General features: G+C 32.3%; 1 protein-coding gene across 11 annotated transcripts in view; it reads left to right on the top strand.

The window, feature by feature from the left end:
• Nucleotides 1–24774, top strand: part of NBEA (neurobeachin) — a 674173-nt gene that overhangs the window by 70664 nt on the left and 578735 nt on the right. For all 11 annotated transcript variants that reach the window (XM_072795453.1, XM_072795459.1, XM_072795454.1 and 8 more), the window contains exons 2-6: nt 8399–8630; nt 12092–12192; nt 12433–12528; nt 17583–17704; nt 19225–19351. In XM_072795453.1, coding sequence (XP_072651554.1) covers nt 8399–8630; nt 12092–12192; nt 12433–12528; nt 17583–17704; nt 19225–19351 — 678 coding nt within the window. The remainder of the gene's footprint in view (nt 1–8398; nt 8631–12091; nt 12193–12432; nt 12529–17582; nt 17705–19224; nt 19352–24774) is intronic.

The following is a 24774-nucleotide window of genomic DNA, read 5'->3' as shown; positions in this document are numbered from 1 at the left end:
GCTTTATTTGTCTGAAAAAGTTTTTATTTTGCTTTTATTTATGAGGTGGATTAGGGTTTTCAGTATTAGGCATGGGGTTACAATTTAAAAATATATAGTGGTTTGGCGAGACTTAATTTTTACTTCCTTTTACTCATTAGTTGGCAGCTAGCAGCCAGGTGTACTTATCATCTGCTTTGTTATAATCTTATTAAGTAATCATAAAAGTGGTTATACCACTTTTGATAAACTGCATGTTGTTTCAAATATATTTTAAAGAAGGTACTTAATTGTATGAGAGTCATTCACTTTGTTTTCTCCTCCATTCCCTAGAGTTTTTATGGACTATATTTTTAGCAGCATTTGTTATACTCTTGGGTATAGTTATTTCTATACCACAGAAGGATTACTGATACAAATTACTTGAAGACAGGACTGCTGTGAAAGAAATAGGAAACAAGTAATTTTCTATTTTTCTTGCCTTAGTTTGTCAGCTGGGTTTAGAATCATTAACTTTTATTATATTCATGTCCAAATTATAAAGTATTTTCCTTTATGTACTAAAAATTTACCTGAAAGTCATGTATAATGCATGCAGCAGATCTATGACTGATGCAGGTACATATTTATGTATTGGGGGTGGTCTTTTTAGTATTTGTATGCTTCTTAATCCTATATAAAATTGACAAGATACATTCTGATGCTGACACTAGCTTTGGAACCTTGGGCTGGTTACTTAACTTAGGCTAACCTCAATGTCCTTGTTTGAGATACTGTCTTACAAAATTGTGAGAATTAAATGAGACTATACACATAAATTACTGAACACATAAGTGTTTACAACATGGTCATTCTTAATGATCATGTTTCCACTTTATTTCTTTGTGAAATAACAGATACAAGTTTATCTCAAAGATTTCCTTCCTTAGAGGTTAATAATTCAATACCTTTAAAACTTGGATTGTATCTGCTTCTTGAAATAATTTGATTAACTTACTAGAAAAGGCTTGTAAGAGGAAAAAAACAATGTAAGCAAGAGGACAGAATAGAGAAAGGAGATAATCAAGGCAAATATAGTTATCAGATTTTGAACATTATTTTTTTTTCTCTTTAGATGAGCCATACTTCTTATTTCTTTGTATGTCTCATACTTTTTTGTTGAAGACTGGACATTTTGAATATTGTCATGCGAAATGCTGGAAATCAGATTCTTCTTTCTTTTCCCTTGTGTTTGTTGTTGTTTTGGATTGTTTACTTAGTAATTTTCTAAAATGTTTCTAAGTCTGTACTCTTTGTCATGTATAGCCCCTGAAGTTCTGTTTGGTGGTCAGCTGATTTTTTTTTTTAAGATTTTATTTATTTGAGAGTGAGAAAAAGCACAAGTGGGATTAGGGGAATAGAGAGAGGAAGAAGCAGTCTCCCCACTGAGCACGGAGCCCAATTCAGGGCTTGGACCCTGGGATCATGACCTGAGCTGAAGTCCGATGCTTAACCTGCTTGGCCACACAGGTGCCCCTCAGCTGATGTTTTGACAGAGTTGTCTTAAATGCCTGGAGCCGGGGAAAGAAAAAATGAAGAATCGAAAAGTACTCTTACTGTCTTTGCAGATTTGCTCTTTTGGAGTATCCTTGCAGTGCTTAGTCAGGCTGTTTATATCTCTCCCCTAGCTTTTACTTCCTTCTTGTGTAGAACCTAAAGGCCAGCTGCAAGTGAAAGCTTAGGGTCTTGGGAACGCTTGGGTGGCTCAGCGTTGAGCGTCTGCTTTTGGCTCGGGGCATGGTCCCAATGTCCAGGGATCGAGTCCCACATCGGGTTCCCTGCATGGAGCCTGTTTCTCACTCTGCCTGTGTCTCTGTCTCTGTCTGTCTCTCTCTCTGTGTCTCTTGTGAATAAATAAATAAAATAAAAAAGAGAAAGCTTAGGGTCTTTTTAGGCTTTTTCTGAATGTGTAACCTGCCCTAGGGATGCATGTGACTCTCTCTATTTCCCTGTATATATACAGGAGAGCCTTTTAAAGACCTTATACCCACATATATATATACCTCTTTTCCCACATCTTCCTTCCCAGGCTTCCAAGTCTATTTATTACTTGTCCCAAGTGTTGTCTCTAGCTCAGGCTGCTGTAGCTAACATCTGTGCCTTTACATGCTTTTAGCAGAAGTGCCCCAGCCCTAGAGATATTCTATGTTTGGTGAGAAACAGTTCTTTGCACCTGTCCTTGAGGGAGCTGCCAGGTAGGTTGAGACCCACAACCTTGATTACAAGGTTCCTGCTGCTTCCTCTGGAACTAGAAACCCTCACCACTTGTGCAGGAGGTTGTCCTCATGACTGTTGCCCTCCAGGGTGTGGGGAATTGTAGGTGGGGCAGTGCTTTTTACCAGAGAATAATAGCTGCTTCTTCACTGAATCATCCCCGGGTTGGTATACATTTTTGTCTTGATTGCAGAATTTTTCAGAAGTTGATTTTGACAGTTTTTGCCAGCTCATTAGTTTTCTCTAGAGAACATAGCCATGGAGTTGCCCATTCTGCCATTTTGTGGTGATGTCATTATTTTTCAAAGGAATGTGTTGTAAACTGATTTCACTTGAAAATATTTAGAAACTGGAAGTGGAAATACAATTAAGCCTGCTTCTTTAAAAAATGATTTATTTATTTATTCATTCATTCATTCATTCATTTATTCATTTATTCATTTATTTGACAGAGAGTAAGAGCAAAAGCCAGGGGCAGAGGGAGAGGGAGAAGCAGGCTCCCTGCTTAGCAGGGAGCCCAGTGTGGGGGTCATGACCCAAGCTGAAGGTAGATGCTTAACTAACTGAACTACCCAGGCGCCTCAAGCCAGATTTTAAAAACTAAGAATTGTGTGTGGTTTATGTAGTGCCTTAACAAGTCAAGAGTACAAGTGTTCTGAATTGTACTTATTAAACCTTACATATTTTCCAAGTAATAAAAGAAAAAAGAGTAAGGCAACTGTGGGCATAGTCAGGAAGGAGAAAACATCTCTGACTTTTTTTTTTTTAAAGATTTTATTTATTTATTCATGAGAGACACAGAAGAGGCAGAGACATAGGCAGAGGGAGAAGCAGGCTCCATGTAGGAAGCCTGATGTGGGACTCGATCCTGGGACCTCAGGATCATGTCTTGAGCCAAAGGCAGATGCTCAACCACTGAGCCACCCACGTGTCCCACATCCCTGACTTTGTAATCACTGGAACATTAAAATAGTTGTATGGCAGTAAGAGCAATTCATTGCTGAAGGAGAAAACCTGAATACAGTAGAAAGTCTGGCTTACAACTTGGTGACTGACCATGAAATAGACCCTCTCTCCCTCTCTCCTCCACTCCCATCTGTATTAAATTAATCTTCCCATTCTATATTAAACACTGAATATTTTTCATAGGTTTGGCAATGTGCTGGAGGTGTAGATATATAGTGGATAGGTAGTTAGAAATAGTCCTTACCCTTAAAAAGCTTATTGTAATTTGGGATATCTGTGAACATTTATGCTATGCAGTGACTGCTATTGCATACATGGGTTGTAATGGGAATTCAGGGAAAGGCCATATTTATGGGTACTGGGAAGGCATTCTGGATTAAGTGGTGTTTAAACTGGTATTTGGAGGTTTAATGGAAGTTAACAAATGTAAAAGTTGAAAGAGAACTCTGTCATATATAGAGAATACCATATATGAAAAATTTTAGGTCAAGTGAGAGATGTGCAGTGTAGAAATGTTCCTATGACAATAGTTAGGAAATGTGAAGTAGAGGAAATTGGAGCTGGGGTGTTAAATGGTGACTTTATAGGCAGTGCTATCTAGTTTAGAGTTTATCCAGAAGGATAAGATGCAAAGGAATCCAAATAGTTAATAATTGTCCAGTCTGATCCAATTGATGAAAAAGAATTATCCCATATAATTCTAACCAATAATCTAAGATTTCAAAATAAAGGTATTTAAAATTGCTAGTAATTACAAACTTAGTCCTTTCAGAAGGTATTTTCCAAGTCAGCATTTTATATTCCAGATATTTATATAGTAACTTTTATTTCTTTATGTAAATAAAAGTTATTTCATTTAAAAAGCTCAGCTATGATATTTATTTTATATAAATTCTTTTATGATCATTTCTTGAGTAGGAAGCACCATCGTGGGCCACTTTTCTTGCAGAGGCAATACCTTTTAGAATTTTAAAGAAAAGGCCTAGAAGAAAAGAACTTAACTGTGCAAATAGAGTATTCAGATTTATAGGAAATCTTAATTGATTTATAAATCTCTTTTATACTATGGTAACAGTTATTTTAGCTTGTTTTTTGGTTTAGCCTTTTTAGCTTTGTTGTGTCATTTTCTTTGCTTTTTAAAAGGTTTCCCTGTGAATTTTCTTTTTCAATGTTTATTGCTAATTTTCCTGTAATTGAGCCTTCAAAGTCTTCTACTTTCTTGCTGAAAATAACCTTAAATAAATTGGTTGTATTTAAAAGTTTTTATTTACTACCTCTGGATATATATATATTTTAAAGATTTCATTTATTTATTCATGAGAGACATAGAGAGGGAGAGAGAGAGGCAGAGAGACAGGCAGAGGGAGAAGCAGGCTCCATGCTGGGAGCCCGACGTGGGACTCGATCCTGGGACTCCAGGATCACACCCTGGACCGAAAGCAGGTGCCCAACCGCTGAGCCACCCAGGTGTCCCTGGATGTTTTATTTCTTAGAGAAATTATTTTCTCTTTCTTTCTTTTATCCTACACACTGTTCATAAAACACTGATTTCTTTGTAGATCTACTATGATACATCCCATTTCTATATTTTTTAAGTCTATACTTCTTTTTTTTTAAAGCTTTTATTTATTTATTCATGACAGACAGAGAGAGAGAGATTGGCAGAGACACAGGCAGAAAGAGAAGCAGGCTCCATGCAGGGTGCCTGATGTGGGACTCGATTCCGGGTCTCTAGGATCACACCCCAGGCTGAAGGCGGCGCCAAACTGCTGGGCCACCAGGGTGGCCCTAAGTCTATACTTCTGACTTAATAGAAAGTTGTTTAGGTTCATTTTTCAATCCAGATTAGAATTCTGGATCTGTCACTTTACTTATATGTGACCTTGTTCATGCTGCTTAATTTCTTTATTTTCACTTTTATGAAGACAATTAATACATTTTCCTCATAAGATTGTTATAGTTTAAATAATGAAAGCCAATTGTTTCTACTTTTTCTTACATGCTTTAGTTGGTAAATACGGAACCACTCGTAAGTAGGGAATGAATATTTCTCTAATCTTGGAATCATAGTTTTGTAAGCATTTAGCCTTATTAACACTAAAGTATTAAAAATTACAGTGAAGGTTAGAAAGACCATCTGAAAATACAGGCCCACTTTACAACATCTACAATAAATATTTTTACAGATCTGGCAAAGAAATCAGAGAGCCAAACTGTATTCTTTTGTAACTAAATGATATGTAGAAAGGAGCATTGTTTTTTAACTGAAAAATAGTGAAAGATGGAACCGTAGCTTCACATAACAGAGTCTGATTGTTCAATTATACATATTAATTGTTGATTTCTTTAAATGCAGACTATTTTTTTTTTCCTTTCCACTGAGTCCATCCCTCTGTTATTTACAAATTACATAATGGCTCTTGGTTATGCCAGACTTTAATGAAAGCACTTAACAATTCATTTAGGAGATTAATCTAAAAAAAAAAAGCCTCAATGTTGTCCCATTTTAGTATATACTAATTCTTACGTGTTTTCAGAGGCTTATAGGCTTAACCTTAGGTATCTATTTCTATTAGTTTAGTCAGTAAGCATCCACATCATTGATTTTCAAACCTGTTTTTCTTTTTCCTCTATATGGTTGCCTTTTACGCACCCCTTCTGAGTTACTAACCACTGGTCTATAAGGTTCATAGTAGTGACCCCAAGTCAATTGGACATATAATAGTGGAAAAGTAAGCAGTTCTTTGATAAGACCATGGTATGGTGAAAAGATTGTTTGAGTTGATTCTCATAGTTCTGCAATTAATATCTAAGAGAGTACATGATCCACAATAGTTTAACGTTTGTTGGAAACAAGGCTTAAGCTACCTGTTTTGTGGTACTTAAGACTTACGTGCTCAGGTGACTACTTTTATTTTTTTAGGTTAGAGCTGGGGTCATTAGAGAACTGGTAATAGCTATCCTTAACTGAATGCTAGCTATATGCTTAACATTGTTCCTAAGCCTAATTAGTTTATTTAATCCTCACAACAAAAACACTATTAGGTAGGAATTTTTATTCTCATATTTAGGTGAAGTAACTGTGACTTAGACAAGTAGTCATTAAGGTCACAGAGCTAGTGGTACAGCTAAAATCTGAATCCAGGAAGTTTGAATTCAGAAACAGTCTCTTAACTGTTCTAGTAGCTATTTTTGTTAATAAGACAAATAGTAGGAGGAGTTGAAGTTTCATACACAGAAGTAAAACCAGCCTTTAACCAAAGTGAGTATCTAGGTCATTAAAAAAAGAAAAAAAAAAAAGGTCAGAAGTTAGGATGAGGGATAGTTTCTCATAAGGTTGAGTTATAGACCTGTTACAGAGAAAAAATACAGAGAATAATGTTTTAAAATTTGAGAATATTTTTTAAATTATTAAATTTCAGAAGACTTAAAAAATATTCTTAAATGAGATTTTATTGCTTGTATGGACTTGTATGAAGACAGACTTACTGGGTTTTGATCCTGTATCCTCTATCTACTAGTTTTGTGATCTTTTCCAAGTTAAATTTTCTGTGCCTATTCTTCCTTCTCTGTAAAATGAAGATAATAATAGATTCTTTCTCATATATTTTTTGAGAATTAAATTATTTAATATATATAAATCCCTTAGAATAGTACCAAATGGTATGTAAGTACCTGATGGTATTATTAAATTAATCATATTTATTCCATAGCATGTGGTCATCTACCCTTATTATTGAACATTTTTCTTTGATAAAAAATTCTGCTTCTTGAATCTAATATCTGGTGCCTCTCTGCCCCTAATCTTATTTTTTTGTTTCCATTTTCTGAAATACTTACAATTTATATCTTCTTCTTTGCTTTATGTAACTTGCAAGCCAATTTCAACTTTCTGGAGGATAGGTAGAGTGTATATACATCTACATATATACATCTTTTTTTCTGGAACTTAACACTATTAGTATGTGGCTAGTCCACATATATAGCCCTAGTTCCTAGAACAGTAATTTCTAGTCTTTAATAAATAAAATTTTTATTGAATGAATGAATGAATGACTTCAAATTTGTCAGGTGTTTTGACATAATATGGCTATTTTCTTCCTAAATTATTTATTCTTTTTTTAAAAAAATTTTAAAGTTATTTATTTATTTGACAGAGAGAGAGAGAGAGAGAGAGAGAGAATGAGAGTGAGTGTACAAGCAGGGGGAGCAGCAGGCAGAGGGCCAGGGAGAAGCAGGCTTCCTGTTGAGCAGGGAGCCTGATGCAGGTTTGATCCTAGGACTGTGGGATCATGACCTGAGCTGAAGGTAGATGCATAACCTATGGAGCCACCCAGGCATTCCTAAATTTTCTGTTCTTTAGACCAGAAAGGTATCAGTTTTTCAATCTTTTTTAAGAATGGTACTTAAAATTAATACGTCATATGTGACTTGATCAGTAGAGTATGAGTATTGTTATATCTTTTATTCTAAATATATTTGTCTATTGCTGTACTTAAAGTATCTTTTATTCTAAGTGTATTGGTCTATTGCTGTACTTAAAGTAGCATTTGAGAAGGACACTAATACTTTTGACTCATTTGACATAATGCCACAAGTCAAATACATTGCTATTATGTCATCTTTGTATAGCAATTTGCATTCTCTTAAGTATTATAGATAGTAGGTATATTTCTTTCAATAATTTTTAACATAGATTTTGTCATTTCCACATTTGTTATAAGTTTGCTATGATTACTTTTGTATTTCTTTATCTTATATACATAGAGATAGAAGTTGTTTTCTGTTACATCTCATTTGTCCATCTAGTAATATCACAAAAGAAAATGAACTTCATGTTTTAAAATTTATCCTTAGTGAATTTTGCATTTTCTAATGATTTTCACTTTTGAGAGCCAAATTCTTTTTTATAGGAATTTGTTCTGAATCCTACCCAGTAGTTCTGTGTGCCATTTTTCTGCACATGATTGGTAATTAACTTTTTCCATTTTTTAAAGAACTTGATTTTTCTAGTTTTAATTTTTATAGCACCTTTATCTGTAGCTTTCCAGTTTTTCTCAAAAGTAGTTTTAGGCTTGAAAACAAGAAATTTTTTAGAGTAGCTATGCTCTCCTGCTAGTTGAGTTATTTTATTATTTTTATTATATTGTTATAAATAATCTCTCGTGTTATTAGTTATTGTTTCTTTTTTGTTTTTCAGTTGGTTGGTGGAGAATTTGACTTGGAGATGAACTTTATTATCCAGGATGCTGAGAGTATAACATGCATGACAGAGCTTTTGGAACACTGTGATGTAACATGTCAAGCAGAAATATGGAGCATGTTTACAGCCATTTTACGAAAAAGTGTTCGGAATTTACAGACTAGCACAGAAGTTGGGCTAATTGAACAAGTATTGCTGAAAATGAGTGCTGTAGATGACATGATTGCAGGTATGAGGTTATCTCACAGGATAATATGCTTTAAATGTTTATAAAAATTCACATTTTTCTTTAGAGTCTATGGGTAATGTAGAGTTGTTGAAGCTAACTTGATTTAAAATAGATAAATAGAAATGTATGGGATATTTGCCTTCTATATTAAGGGAAAATTTGAAGAATGGAAGACACCTTCTTCTGTATTAGACAAAAATAATTACTGATTTTTCTTTTTCACGCTTTAGAAAATCTTAATTATGTGGGATAAACAACCATGAAATCTATCAGAAAAATAAATAGTACCTTTTTACATAGTACTTAGTTAAATCTTTACATAATTAACATTTTGCAATGTATATTACAATTCTGCATAATGAACACTTTCCCAACTTTTCCAAGCTCCATGCACTTCAGTTTGGCATATATGGAACTATGACAAGAGAAACTAATATCCTTAGGATAAGCATGTTGAATTTTTAGGAGGTGTCCATTTTACTTGATATTCTTTTAGAGAAACTTTTATGTTAAAATAAACATGTAAAGTAGAACGTGAAATTTGCATGGAATTTCAAGATAAAAATACTAATTTTTGTGCTTGTTATGTTATTTGAAGTAGCTTCGAAATCTATGATTATTCATTGTCAATCCTTTGCCTCCCTTGAAAGCTTTTTCTCCTTTTCTCCTTTATTTTTAGATGGGCTTCAGTAGAAATGTTGTGAGAGAATTGTCCCAGAGCAACATTATTACCAGAAAATAAGTTTAGAGTTTGAAATGTTGATTCTTTTAAGCCATGAATCTTCCGCATTAAGTCTCTTTTGATATAAAAGGGTTTTCATAATTTTAAAAGTGCTAATACGACTCCTTGCAATATCATGCCTGATCTTTAAAAGTAGTTCAGACACCAGAGAATCCTCTATCATATTTTGATTTATGCACAATTAATTTTAATATTAGTAGAACAAAACCTTAAGAAATAATAGAGTTGAAGAATGTTAAAGATTAATGTCTTTTAAATAATATTTAAAATTTTTTGTTTTTCTAATAGAGTATATTAAAATTAGTTCTAATTGCTTTCAAGGTGGCATCTATCTCTAGAGTGATTTAACATTTTCTGTGTTGGTTACTAATGGTAAATTTGATGAAAAATGAAATTCAATATATATATACACATATATACATATATACATATATACAATATATATATACACATATATACATATATACATACATGTATATACATACATATATATATACACACACTGTATAGAAGAACATCATGTGATTTTTGAGTTCTCATATCTGGGTTTAGTCCCTGAAGTTTTTTATTTGGTTTTTGAAATAAAAATGGCTACCACTTTATAAAGTGCACTTTAGAAAATGAGTCATAATTACATACATAGAGTTTACTGGTACATAATTCATGAACTTTGAGATAAAAGATGGTAGTAAGCTTGATTAGTACTGCAAAAAGTTCATGTGTTCATGTTTTCTATTATACAAAGCTCCTTGATTATCTTTCCTTCTCAATAATAATACTTACTGGTAACACAAAACTTTCACTTTTGTTATTTTATCATTATCAGAAAATTACCTCTACCTTACTTTTCAGTATAGAAAATGAAATTTAGATAACATACTAATGAAGCACCAATAACCACCAAAACACTACTAAGTTTTCATTCTGAATATTTATAGCATATTAAGTTCAAAGAGGCACTTTTCATTTACTAATGTGTAGGTATTACTAGAAGGCAGTTAAATATCTATGCTAAGTTGATTAGAGAGTTTCATATAGTCTGAGAATTTTTTCTCCTTTAAAATTTTGTCCAGAAAAAAACACCTGTTATGTTAAAATTAAACTGAGCTACTTGGTTATGTGATATGTACAATTAATAAGAAATTTTAATAATTATGTAATTAAATACAAATTTAATCACTTTTTGTGGTACACATATAAGATGAGATAAAGGTTTGGGAAAAGAAGTATAATTTTTTAGGAAAGTATTTGTAGGCAAAGAAATCTATGAATTTGCCATTGCAGCTAATTGCTTGAAACTACTTACTAATTTAGGGATTTAAGGCACTTAATTTCTATCTAAAATTTTTTGTTAGAAACAAATCTTCTGACTAACATGTAGTAACTATAAACTTTTTTATTGAGTGATGAAACATTGTATTTCATTAAAAGATCTCAAAGATGACATATTAATAGTCACAATTTAATCATAGGGATTGCTTACTTATTGTGGCATTAAGTAAGATTATTCAATTTATTGACAAAATAACCATACTAAATTGCTAATTTGAAATAGATACATAATAAATATATTTAAAATCTCAAATTCCAGGTATTAATTTGTAATATTGAATAATAAATATTACACATCAGAAACTATTTAAACTTATCCTAACACCTTTTCTTAATTAATTGATGATAAATTATTCAGAATGTATTTGTGCATTCTATTCTATTCTATTAAAGATAGTACTATCTTTAATTCTTAGGAAGTGTTTTAGAAATTGATAAAGTAAATATTTAGATGCTTAATTTCTTAAAGAATGATAGAGGTACTACTCACAATGTCTAGAGATGAGAAAGAAATCAAGAACAAATGATTAAATGTATAATTTTTCTATCATCTCTTGAGCTGATATGTCTCTCATATGCACATAAACACATGAACAGAATGGATATCACTAGTACTATATTTATGTCACATTTTGATTTAGAGATTGGTAGGTAACAGAAAGGGCTCTGTAGCCATACTGCCTGGGTTTTAATCCTTACTCTATCACTTAGAACAGTGTGTTCTTGGGCAAGATGATTAGGTTATTTATGTCTCACTTTCCTCATTTTAGTCACTTTCCTCATTTTAGGAAGGAGCTAATAATAGTACTTACCTCATAGGCTTGTTATGAGAATTTGTGCACTTAATAACTGTAAACCACTTGGAATAATGCCAGGCAAGGAGTAAGTGCTCAGAATTGTTGTTAATGGGGCAATGGATGTTTCAATAATATATTTTATTAAGAACAGATAAGTCTAAAATAAATTTGGCAACTGTTACTTTTTTATTTGAAAAGAACCAGTTTACAAAATTAAATTGTTGTACTTTTGCATATTTTTGCTTTCTTTTTCCTGTACACAGCAGGTGTGTGTGTGTGTGTGTTTTCTGGGAATTTTAAAATCTATTTTATGTATTTGCTAAGGAAACTTATTTGTAATGGTAAATCTGATGAGAAAAATCCTAAAATTCAGGATTTTTGGTTATCTGATGACTTAAAAATTGTTAATTTGGTTTTTGGTTATTTGACGACTTAAAAATTATTAATTAGAATAACTATTCATAAGGCCATTTAGCTAAGTATATATGTAGAAATGAGAATTGGTAACTTTTGCTCTTTCAAAAAGTATATTACCTTGACAGATGGCAGGTCATTACTAGAGTTCAGAATAACTTTATTTTCCTTTGAAGATCTTCTAGTTGATATGTTGGGGGTTCTTGCCAGCTACAGCATCACTGTCAAGGAGTTGAAGCTTTTGTTCAGCATGCTTCGAGGAGAAAGTGGAATCTGGGTAAGCTGTGGTCAGAGGGAACAGTTTTCAATATTAGTACATTAATACTTAATGTTCAACAATTTATCTCTAGAGAGCTATAAACTTGAATTTGTAATGGAAATTGTTCCCCTTAAAGAGTTTAGTAAATGATGTAAAATTAATTTCTCTCTAGTTAGAAAAGAGTCCAGTGTCTAACATGATATATTAGGTATTTTTGTTGAATTTGTATAGTGACATATCTTTTTCTTCTTTCCTTAGCCAAGACATGCAGTAAAATTATTATCAGTTCTTAATCAGATGCCACAAAGACATGGTCCTGATACTTTTTTCAATTTTCCTGGTTGTAGTGCTGCGGTAAGTTTTCAATACATGTGTTTATTTTTATTTATTTATTTTTGATTCAGCTCTTAAGGTATAATTCACATAAAAGTCACCAACTTAAAAGTACAATCTGATGAATTTTAAAGTTGATAATCACTACTGCAATCATGATTTTGAACAATTCTATCACTTCCCAAAATTCTCTTGTGTCTCTTTCAAACCTGTTCCCTCTCCCTAGCCCCTGTCCCTTGCAACTTTTGATTTATTTTGTGTTTTTATGATTTTTGCCTTTTCTAGAATTTCATAGAAATAAAATCATACAGTATGTAATCTTTTCTGTCAGGCTTCTTTCACTTACCATAATGTTTTTGAGGTTGTTCATGTTGTAGCTTACCAGTAGTTTATTCTGTTCCTTTTTACTCTAAGTAGTCTTATATTTTATGGATATGCCACAGTTTATCCATTCACTAGTTTATCCATCTCAATATTTGAGTTTTTAGTTTCTGGTTTCTGGCTATTATAAGTAAAACTGCCCACATGATCTTCTGTGGGCATGTTTTCTCATCTCTTAAGTAAAAACATAAGTGAAATTGCCACGTTTTATGCTAAGTGTGTGTTTCGTTTCATGAGAAACAGGCAGATTGCTTTCTGTAGTGGAAAGTTTTGCATTCTTCTCATCAGTGTATAAGAATCCCAGTTGATCTGCATCCTAGACATTGGCCATCTTTTTAATTTGAGGCATTTAAATGGTTATGTAATGGTACCATGTTGTAGTTTTAATTTTGTATTATTCTAATGGCCAATGATACTGAGCATTTTTTCAAGTGTTAATTGGTTGTTTTTATATCTTCTTTGTGATGTTTGTGTTCAAATCTTTGTTCAGTGAAAAACATTGGTTTTATTAAGAGTTCATTATGTATTTGGGATATAAATTAATTTGTCAGATATATATTTGTCAAATATTTTTCCTAATCTGGCTCTTCCTTTTACTTTCTTAACAGTATTTCTTAAAGCAAACACTTCAGTTTTGATGAAGTTCAATTAAACTTTTCTTTTTTTATGGCATATGTTTTTATAATCTAAGAAATCAGAATGAACCAAGGTCATAACATTTTTATCTTATGCTTTCTAGTAAGAGTTCTTTTGTTTTAGTTCTTATATTTAGGTCTATGATTCTGTTTGTGTGAGTATTTAAAGTATGATATGAAGGAAGGTTGGAGGTTAAAGTTTTGTTTGTTTTGCATATGAATATGGAATGTTTCATAACCATTTGTTAAAGAAAGAGTCCTTTAACCTTGAATTACCTGGGCATATTTCTTGAAAACTACCTGGCCTTGTTTGTGTGGATCTGTTTCTGTGTTTGGTTCCTTTGACTTCTTTTTCTGCCTTTATGCCAATATCAGATTGTCTTTCTTCTTTTTTTTTTAAGATTTTATTTATTTATTCATGAGCGTCACAGAGAGAGACATAGAGGCAGAGACCCAGGCAGAGGGAGAAACAGGCTCCATGCAGGGAGCCTGACACAGGACTTGATCCTGGGTCTCCAGGATCCGGCCCTGGGCTGAAGGCAGTGCTAAACCGCTGAGCCACCCAGGCTGCCCAGATTGTCTTTCTTTTCGTAGCTCTATTAGTAAGTAGTTCTTGAAATCAGGTTGTGTAAGTACTCCAACTTTGTTCTTCATCTTAAAATAATTTTGACTATTTTAGATAGCATTTCAATACATATTGTGAATACACTTGTAAAATTTATAAAATACTTACTGTGATTTAGATTTTATTGTGTTAAACCTGTAGAACAATTTGGAGAGAAGATTATTGTGTCTTCCAGTCCATGAACACAGTATACCTCTTCCTTTATTTAATTTTCTGTGATTTTCCACTCTTGCAGTTTTAAGTATAAAGTCTTAAACATCTTTGTTAAATTTATCCATAAATATTCCATACTGTTTTTTTTGCTAGTATATAGAAGTACAATTGATATCTTTTTTGTATATTGACCTTATATCCTGACACCTTGCTAAACTCACTAGTAGTTTTTTAGTAGATGCCTTAGGATTACTTATGGATGTTTTTGTAAATAAAACCAGTCTTATTCTTTTCTTTTCTTTTTTTTTTTTACTTTACAGTCAGTATGCCTTTTTATTTCATGTATTGCCTTACTACACTGGCTAGGACGCCAGGGCAGTATAGAATAACAGGAATATCCTTGGCTTATTTTCAGCCTTAGTATTAGGCTTTAGGTATTAGGCTTTAAGACATGCCTTTGTCAGATAGAGAAAATTCTGTTCTGTTCCTGTGTACTGGGAAGTTTTTTAATCATTAGTATGTTGATACTAATGTTGAATTTTGCTGAATGCTTTTTCTGATTTTATTGAAGTGAACATATGGGTTTTCTTCTTAGTCTTTATTAACATAGTAAATTACAGTGATTGATATTTCAGTGTTAAACCATTTTGTGTTCCTGGAATAAAAACTACTTGGTCACTATGTTTTAACCTTTTCATATAACAGTGGATTTGATTGGCTAATATAATGCTAAGAAATGTTGCAACTATTTTTATGAGTGATTTCAGGATGTAGTATCCTTTTTTATATAATATCTTTATCTGGTTTTGGTGATAGGGTAATCTTCATAAAATGAGTTGGGAACTATTTATTTCTTTCCATTAAAGAGTGTGTAGAATTGATATTACTTATTCTTAAATGAATGCTAGAATTCACTATTGTGAATTCTACTCCTATCTAGGCTAGGAGTTTTCTTTGTGGGAAAGTTTTAAAACTATGAACTTAATTTCTTTAATGAATATAGGGAGGTTTTTTTTCTCTTTCCTTTTGAGTGAGCTTTGGTAGTTTTTGTCTTCCTATAATTTGTCCAGTTAATTTAAGTTGTTGAATATATTGATATGTTTATCATATCCCTTTCTTCTCCTTTTAATAGCTGTAGGATATTTAGTGATGCCTCCTCTTTCATTCTTGATATGGATTTTTTCTCCTGATTAATCTAGCTGAAATTTTATCCATGTTGTTGTTTTTTTTTTTAAGGAACTTTAATTTCATTTCATTGTTTTTATCATTGTAGCATTGTAGAGAGGATGTATAACTTTTGACTAGAAGAAATGGTTTTGATTTCTGAATCCTCTACTTCCTTATTATGCAGGATAATCTCTTAATGTTTCTTGGCTTACTTTCATGTAAAATATTAGCACTTTTTCATGGAATAGTTTTACTGTGAACCAGTAATGAAATAATACACTAAATAAGTTGTTAAACATCATATAAATATTTCTTACTCTTTATTATTAGTACTTAAGCATCTTTGTAGTCTCCCATTTCATCAGCCATTCCCCCAATTTTATATTTCTTCCCTTAATATTTTGTTACTAAGTTTTTTAAAGTTATAATTTTCAGTTGTCACAAAATTGTGAAACAAAATAGGAAAATTAAAAATTATGAAACAAAAAACAGTGTAATATTGTTCAGGGGCATAAAGCAGGCTCACATCTTGAAATAAAATTTGTCTGACCTTAAGTCCATTGTTTTATTATGTTTCGTTTTTTAACAACAGATTGGTATGTTATCTCTACTGTTGAACTACTGAAAAATTCAGATAAGAGTTGATTTTAAAATCCTTATCATTACAGTGTTTTTGATAATTTACTTCTGGATGAGCATGATAGTAACAAGTGGGTACATACTGTCTGGGACCACTGTCAATGGCAGTGCCTTTGGATCACTAAAATTATGATACTGCTTACTTTCCCTAATATATATATATTAGGCCTTCTGAATTATATTTTAACTGTGGACGTGCCTTTCTGTGAGCTGTGCTGCCTTCATATGAGCAATTTGGAATGGAATTCTATAGAGTGAGTTGTATAAGGTGAATGACAAATGTAAAATGACATTTTATATGATCTGTGACTTTTGCAAATTATGATAGATAGGAACATAGATTTTGGAGTCTATTAGACGAGGGGACAATAAGGGATATAGATTTTGGAGTCTTGTGGACTCATTGAACAGTGAGGAACATCCAGTTGTGGGTACCAGAATATTTTAGAAGGAAATATGAAGGAAGAGTAAAGACCACTTAAATCCAAAATCACAAAGGTATCCCAAAGGATATACCATTAACACCATGGGTTTAGCAGGAATGTTAGAAATGAGTGTTGATATCAGGCACAGATGGTTTGGATGTAAATGTGCCTGAGTTTCACATCTGGCAGTAGTATACACAGCTAGCTTTTGTACATTGATTAAGGGAGTAGGTATGCATTAGTTAAACAGAGTAGATAAAGGCTGGGGATGCAGTGTATACTGTATAGTAGGTTTTGGTTGGTATAGAAGTAGGAGCCAGAGATTGAGGAGTACCATCCAGAAATGGGCGATTTCAGGTTCCTAAAACATTCATTCTAGCTGTCATATACTAAATTTAAGAGAATGTCTTTCAGTAGAGGTAACTATCTTGTTGAAGAGATTGGCTATAATATAAAGATCATTATTTATCCATGGAATTATTAGAAGTCTACAGTGAAACCGAGGAAGATGCTATTCTAGAGCCTCTCAGGTGTGTGTTTGGTATACCAGTTGTAGTAAGACCAAATAATATTATTATTTCATTATCACTCAAGGTTAGATTTTTCTAAAAAAAAAAAAAAAAAAAAAAAAAAAAGGTTAGATTTTTCTTTTGTAAGTTTTTTTTTTTTCCATTGTAATTTGATTCACTCGTCTTTGCAACTGTATGGGATTTAGGGCTCTTTCAGTGGAGATATCTGTGGAGATCATAAATGACCTTAGACCAACTGTTTTTTCTTGGTGGAAGAGTAGGTCTAGAAAATTTGAATGGCGGCTTGGCTTAAATTCTTTCCTTTCTCTCTTAGTTTAATGCATCTTTTAAGTTTTGATTTAGAGTCTAGTAGACTGGATGTTGAAACTGATGATGCAGAAGGTGCTAAGGCCATTGGCTGGGAATAAGTCCATGATTTTCTGATATTTATACCTTTATTGTTTTTTGATCTGATTTGACCTTGGTTAATACCATATTTTTTTTAACTGATACTTTGGTATATTTTTTCATTGCCTTGTAGGCAATTGCGTTGCCTCCTATTGCAAAGTGGCCTTATCAGAATGGCTTCACCCTAAATACTTGGTTTCGTATGGATCCATTAAATAACATTAATGTTGATAAGGATAAACCTTATCTTTATTGGTAAGTAATATATTTAATTTTAGTACTTTTGTCTTAGTATGTCAGTCTTATAAATATGTGTCAAGGCAACATATTAAATAGAATGTGTATATATATATTTGTATATGTTAAAATTATAAAGATACATGTCAATTTATTTTATTCATGTTTTAGTGTTAATTCTGGCAGTCAGCCTAATTTTTTTTTTTTTCTCATTATGGTTTGAAACTCAGGTTTACAAACCTCCTCTGTCCAGTCCACATCATTATAGATAACTATGGGATTGTTAGTGGACATGTGATTCCCCGATCCAGGGGAGGAAAAAAACAAACTCCTTCGATTTCATTACTTTGCCTTTTTATTTCTTTTGTTCTATGATCATAATTAAGATATGATTTAAAAATATTAGTGATAATTACTGTGTAAGAAAATGCAATCAAATAAAAAATTAATTATTTGATAGATAACTAACAGAATGGGTTAATAAACCCAATAGTAGGTTGACCTGTAGGGACCGAGAGCTTGGTAATTTTAGTTTACCAATAACGCACAGTAATGAGAACATCAAACTTTCAATGATTGCCTTACTATATACTAGGCATTGTGTTTACATGTATTACCTTAATTAATACTTGCAATGTTCTGAAATAAGGCTGTTTGAGGTTGTCTTATCTTCATTACTTATTAATGATATGCTTTGGTGTCTTCAACTGTAAAATGTGGATAATAATAGTACTTATCACATAAGATTTAATGAGAGAATAATTAAGTGCTTTTGTATATTGGCTCAAAAATGTGAGTGCAAAAAATGTGAGCTATTATTAGCTTGTAAGCTCTATTATAAAAGATCACATAGGGATAGTAATAAGAGGGAGTTCTAAACAAACATCTGAACTTCCAAACAAATGGGTTGAACTTCAGAATGATTTTGGCAGATCATACATTTATTTCAGTAATACTATTATTTTGCCAGAGCATTTACAATTTTTACAATACTGTGCTTAAATTCACAGCTAGGAGGAGTGCTCCGTTAGAAGAAAATAACTGTTTCATAGACACATATTTTTTCTTCTTTTAAAACTGTACTCCTTTGTTTGATTACCTACATCATTTATCAAATTTAGCTCTGACTTTTTTAAAAATAATTTGTAAGCTATTTTTAAGTGTATAATAGAATTGGGAATAATTTGTTTTTGAAAACAGCAGTGTAATAGTAGTATAAATGGTTTTTGTGTTTACTAATTTCAGAGGTCCTTGAAGATTAATGAAATACTTGGTAGTCTTTTATTGGCCATTAATTTGTCTTTCTGTATTTGTGCTATTTTACATTGAAATTTCAAAAGGTTCTGTAGTCTTCTATTTTCTCAAGGTTCTAAACCTTTTATAATATAGTCTTTATTTGGTGCATGTAAGACCCCTTCTACTCTGTGGGGAAATTAGTTTTGTTTTTATAATAATGTTTTATATTATTTATATAATAATTTTTGGATATAGCTTTTTGTATCAGAGGATATTGTACTATTCTCAGTTTTTCATTACAGTTTTCGTACTAGCAAAGGAGTTGGCTACTCTGCTCACTTTGTTGGCAACTGTTTAATAGTCACATCACTGAAGTCTAAAGGAAAAGGTTTTCAGCACTGTGTGAAATACGATTTTCAACCACGTAAGGTAGGTATACGTTAATAGTTCTATTGAGAATGAAACAATTCGCCATTCCCACGGTCTTAAAATCCACCTATTATGACTTCTGTAATATTCCCTTTTATTAATTTTCTTATGACTCATATTGCTTTTCTCTTTTTCTTCTCTGTATTTTCTTTTTCTTTTTATGTCTAAGTTTTCACCTAAAAAGATCAGGCTCTTGACCACTTGGAGTCTCTGTCTGTCTTGCTTGCTCACTCGCTGGGATCTGTTCTGTGGCATTCTTAACAGTGAATACTTATTGAGTATTTACTAAGTCCCAGACCCTGTTGGTAGGCACTGCAAATATGACAGTGAACAAAACAGATAACATTCTACTTTTATGGAGCTTGTATTTTGGGGGAATTTTTATTCAGTTTCATGATAGTTTTCCACTCTTATTCTTATCTCTGAGCTCTATTATTACATCCTTATCTACCAAAAGATACTGCAGTGTGAAAGTCTTTCTGGTCCATTCACAGACTATGTAACACTGAATTTACATCTCCAGTCCTATATTCATTATGTTCTTAAGTACGCTGATTTTATCAAGCAGCCTACAGTCTTCATGATAGTGGATACTTGAGTTGGCTTTGTTCTTCCTGCCCTTCTTGATCATGAATGATATCAGTGAAATTTTCCACTTCTGTACTTTGTATCTCTGTAATATATGTCTTTAAAAAAAAATCCCTTACTTCTTAACTTCTTCATATTGTTCTCTCTTTATTCTTGGATACTTTGTCTCTTCCTCACCCAAACTGTGTTACACAGTAATATCTGAGGAAAGTATCTTTTCCTTTTCAAATGTTCAATTTCTGGCATGAAAACATTTACATGTCTCCTCACTTATGACTGTAGATCTTCAAATCCTGCCTTATTTTTAGGGTCCATTCCATATAACACCATTTCCATGGAATCTTTCCTTGATTTCCCTTGCTCTCAGATAGAATCTCATAGCATATTATTTCAGTATTTCTTATAGCAATTATTTCTTTTAAATCTTTATCATTCATTTATATGTACATTATTTAGTATCTATTGAGACTAAGCTATATGTTGGATTCATCTTTTGTATTGCTTCACATACCTGCCATAGAGTTTTGAACTTGGTGGACTGCCAATAATAGATGTTGGATAAATGAATAAAATATGCCTTAACAATCAAAAGAACCCTTTTGTTTCCTGAAGGAGTAGGTTGTATTTATCTGGACAGCTAATTTCTATTGAGCAATTAATTTTCTATTGATATAAAATAAATGAGGTGTTACTGTTGATAAAGTGAGAAAGAAGGCCTGGGCCTTGTAGTCATTGCATCTTTGTAGGGCTATATGCCAGGGACCTTTTCCATGTGGCAGGAGGAAGAAACAGTTACCACAGTAAAGATAGTATAGGTTGTTACTGTGAGATTCACATTTAAAATCAAAAGCTTACCAACCCTTTTTGTTGTTCCAGCACAGTAATGTACACTGCAAAACCAAGTTAAGTTTTGGATTTGTAGAGGATTTGAGCATTATCCATGAGCATTAAGAGAGATCTTTTATGCTTTTTGAGAAAGTGTTTTGTGCAGGTTTAATGGAAATTAGAATAGTTAGAATGCCAACTATTGACACATTCTTATATCTTTATTCAGATTCTAAAATTTTGGTATAAATGATACATAATTTTATATGATATGTCAAATATAATAATTTATGTAGTATATAAATTTGCTATGTGTTTTATAGAAATAAGGCAGTGTCTTTTCAAGTTTCAGCATATTTACGAAACAATACTAAAGAATTTTAACAATTACATTATTAATTTAAAGTTTATTCACAGGGAAACATCTATATGAATTTTATGTTACTTTATAGTTCTGAAGAATTAGTTTTGAAAAACATTTGCAGAAATTTTGCTTTAATTACAATTGTATTGTGCTTTTCCTCTACCCCTCAAATTCTCGTTTCCTCCTTTACATCTAACTCCTTTTTTTGCTCATCCTTTTCATTTTCCCTTAATTTTCCCTTTCTTTCCTTTACTCATCTCCTCCTTTTCTTGTTCTTCTTCCCTCTTTCTCTAATCTCATTTGATTTTGATAATAGAACCAGTCTTTGGACATTCAGATTTCACAGTAGTATATATATATGTACATGTCATGCACTATGGATTTATAGGTAATTAGCTCTTTCAAAAGGTCAAGTGTTAAGCCTCTAGATTTGGCAATACTTGAGGTAGTTTTAGCTCATTCTATTAGTCTTGAGTCTTGTTTCCTGAGATTTAAAGTTACACTGATTCCTGCTTCTTCAATAATACTGGCTAAAAAAAAAAAAAAATAATAATAATACTGGCAAGGAGGAAGATGTTCAACAGTTAATGTTTTGGCTTATGAAATATGCCTTTGTTTAATATCCAGTAGAATATGGATATTCAGAGAACAAGTTGAAATGTGTTTTTAAAAGTTTGCTGTAAAGGTAAAATATAACCAGAGAAAATGCAGAGAAATGTGCAACTAATTAATTAGAATTATAAAATATAATTCATTATCACCTGCGGTTTTTCTGGAGAGATGTTCCATTATATATTATATATAACATGTATATATATATGTGTGTGTGTGTCTGTGTGCATATATATATAATATAATAGGCCCCATCGTTGTGTTAGAGTAACTAACCATTTGAAAGTCCAGAATTTAAAAAACAAGGGAAGAAGTATAGGAGTTCTTATTTCCACATGTTTAAGGTCAGTTACTCTCCAGGTTCAATAGTCTTTTTTTTTGATATATGACAATGAGATTGTCCACCGCCTTTAAGGCACAATCTGCCTTTTCTCTACAGGAATATTTATCTACAGGAACAACCAAAACAGAGATGATGAGCCTAAATATGGCAGAGGGAATGTCATTTCTTTTTCTTTCTTTTTGTTTGTTTTCATATTTGCTTATGATCCATCCCATATATGTTTTCCTATATATTAAAGAAAACATGATTTAGGATGGGTTTTCAAATATACATTTAAATATTTTACCTGAGTCTAATAAAAATGTTTGCTTTATGTTTAAGCCATAGTAATAACTATTTTTATTTAAAAATGTCAGTGTAACAATAATGCATTAATATATACCTAGAAAATTGCTCAAAGAGCAATGATTCTAAATAAGTTTATACATTAGATTGGAGTTCTTTTTTTCTTGATACAAATCCTAGTTATTTTAATAAAATTCAATTGTTTCTTCTCCAGAAATTCTGATTTATTTATTTATTTATGATGACACCCAGGAGAGTCCAAATGTGCCAAATTATTTTGACTTTCAGTGGGAACTTGTTATAGATACAAATTCTTAGAATTATAATTTTCGTGTTAGGAATATGTTTTTAACAAATGCTCTAGGTGATTTTTTTTCATTAGACAAGTTTAGATAACAGTGATTTGAAGAGTATACATAAGGAAAATTAGGGTGAAGTTAAGAACCAAATAAAATTGTCACTTATCAGTTTAAAGCAGTTTAACCCATTTGTTGTTCTTTCTCTCTTTTTGTCTTTATGCTATTTCCTTATGAGAGATACATTCTAATTTGTAACCTTTCTATATACATTGATTCTAAGGAGTCTTGATAGGAGCAGGACCAGAGAGTGATGGAGATTTTGCAAAACCTATAAGGATTCTCATATAATCTTTGAAAACCATAAATATTTTATTTTAGTGTTTGGTTATTCAAAAGAAATACATTCTCTTTTCTTTCTTTATATTTCCAGAAGATGCCCTAGATAAATTGTTATTCTTTAATGTGTTTAACTGGCCTTTCACAAAGAAATGTTTATATTAAAACTTTTTTTTTTTTTTTTTAAATTTTTATTTATTTATGATAGTGAGAGAGAGAGAGAGAGGCAGAGACACAGGCAGAGGGAGAAGCAGGCTCCATGCAGGGAGCCCGACGTGGGATTCGATCCCGGGTCTCCAGGATCGCGCCCTGGGCCAAAGGCAGGCGCCAAACCACTGCGCCACCCAGGGATCCCTAAAACTTTTTTTTTTTAATCTGTACCACTTACAGATGTTTCCTTGTGACAACGTATGTCAATTATTAGTATATTACCTAATATGTAGTAAGGGCTCAATATGTGTTATCCACTATTGATATTTGTATAAGTATCATGTTATGGGGTGCCTGGGTGGCTCAGTGGTTGACCGTCTGCCTTTGGCTCAGGTCGTGATCCCAGGGTCCTGGGATTGAGTACTGCATCCGGCTACCCTCTTTGCAGGGAGCCTGCTTCTCCCTCCCTTCTCCCTCCCTCTTCTCCCTCCCTCCCTCCCTCTCTCTGTCTCTCATGAATAAATAAATAAAATCTAAAAAAAATCATGTTATTTTCCTATGAATTCTTATTACAGGTTTTTTTCTCGTTCCTTTTTTATAGATCTATTTTTGCAAATCTCAGTAGATGTACATAATAGCAATATACACACAGTTTCCAATTTTCCTCCCATTTCTTTTAAAATATAAGTCAAAACTATCAAGTCAAAGGTTGTGCTCTTTTGAATTGAAACGCACTTGTCTATTATGTAAAGTATAGATTGAAGTACCACAACAAGAGATGTACCACAAGAGAACAGAAAAGTTCATTTTCCTGTAACTACTGTGTGACCTTCACTGAGATCATTTTATCCATTCAACGTGCAGTCTTTTATTCATTCATCATTTTTATCAGATATCAGTTTTGACCAAAATCAACCTTATTGTAACTCCACATCTTATTATCTGACTAATTAAGTTAGCTACTTATTAACTGTATTAATATTAATTAATTGACCAATATTAACTGTATTAATGATCTCAGGTTAGTGGTACCACAACCCATTTAAGTGAAAAAATGGAAACCATCTTATATTCCCTTTTTCTGTATCATCACTTCAGTTCTGTGAATTAGTCCCTATCCCCCTTCTTTTAAATTACTAATGCCTTTGTCTTAATTTAGATTTTATTAGTTTTCTTACCTGAACCTTGGCAGGAGTTTTCAAGTTTATATTTAACCACATTTGCCACACTATTCTACCTACTCAATACTGCCAGTTATTTCCCTAAACTATGAAGATGATCATTTCACTTTCCTGCTCAGAATTCCTTAGTGATAACCACGATATGCAGAAACAAAGGCCAATTACTAAAGGTGTCCTACTTGTCTCTTTATAAGCTGGTCTTTGTTATTGCAGCTTGATCTAAACAGAAAAGTTTTGTCATGCCTCTGTGCTATTATATAAAGTATTAGAATTCTTCTGCCTGGAATAAATCCCCCCCCACCCCCCTGTTTATGTAACAGTTTGTATTCATCCTTCAAGCTAAGTCTTAAGTTTCATTTTACTCTTTTAGTGATTTTCCTGTTTGCCTTCCTTTCATTTGTCTTTGCTTTTCCCCCTCTCAAATTAATCATTCCTTCTTT

Source organism: Canis lupus, chromosome 24 (genome assembly GCF_048164855.1).
Source record: "Canis lupus baileyi chromosome 24, mCanLup2.hap1, whole genome shotgun sequence".
NCBI classification, from domain to species: Eukaryota; Metazoa; Chordata; class Mammalia; order Carnivora; family Canidae; genus Canis; species Canis lupus.
Note: the sequence above shows the minus strand (reverse complement) of the source record. Positions and strands in the feature narration are given on the sequence as shown.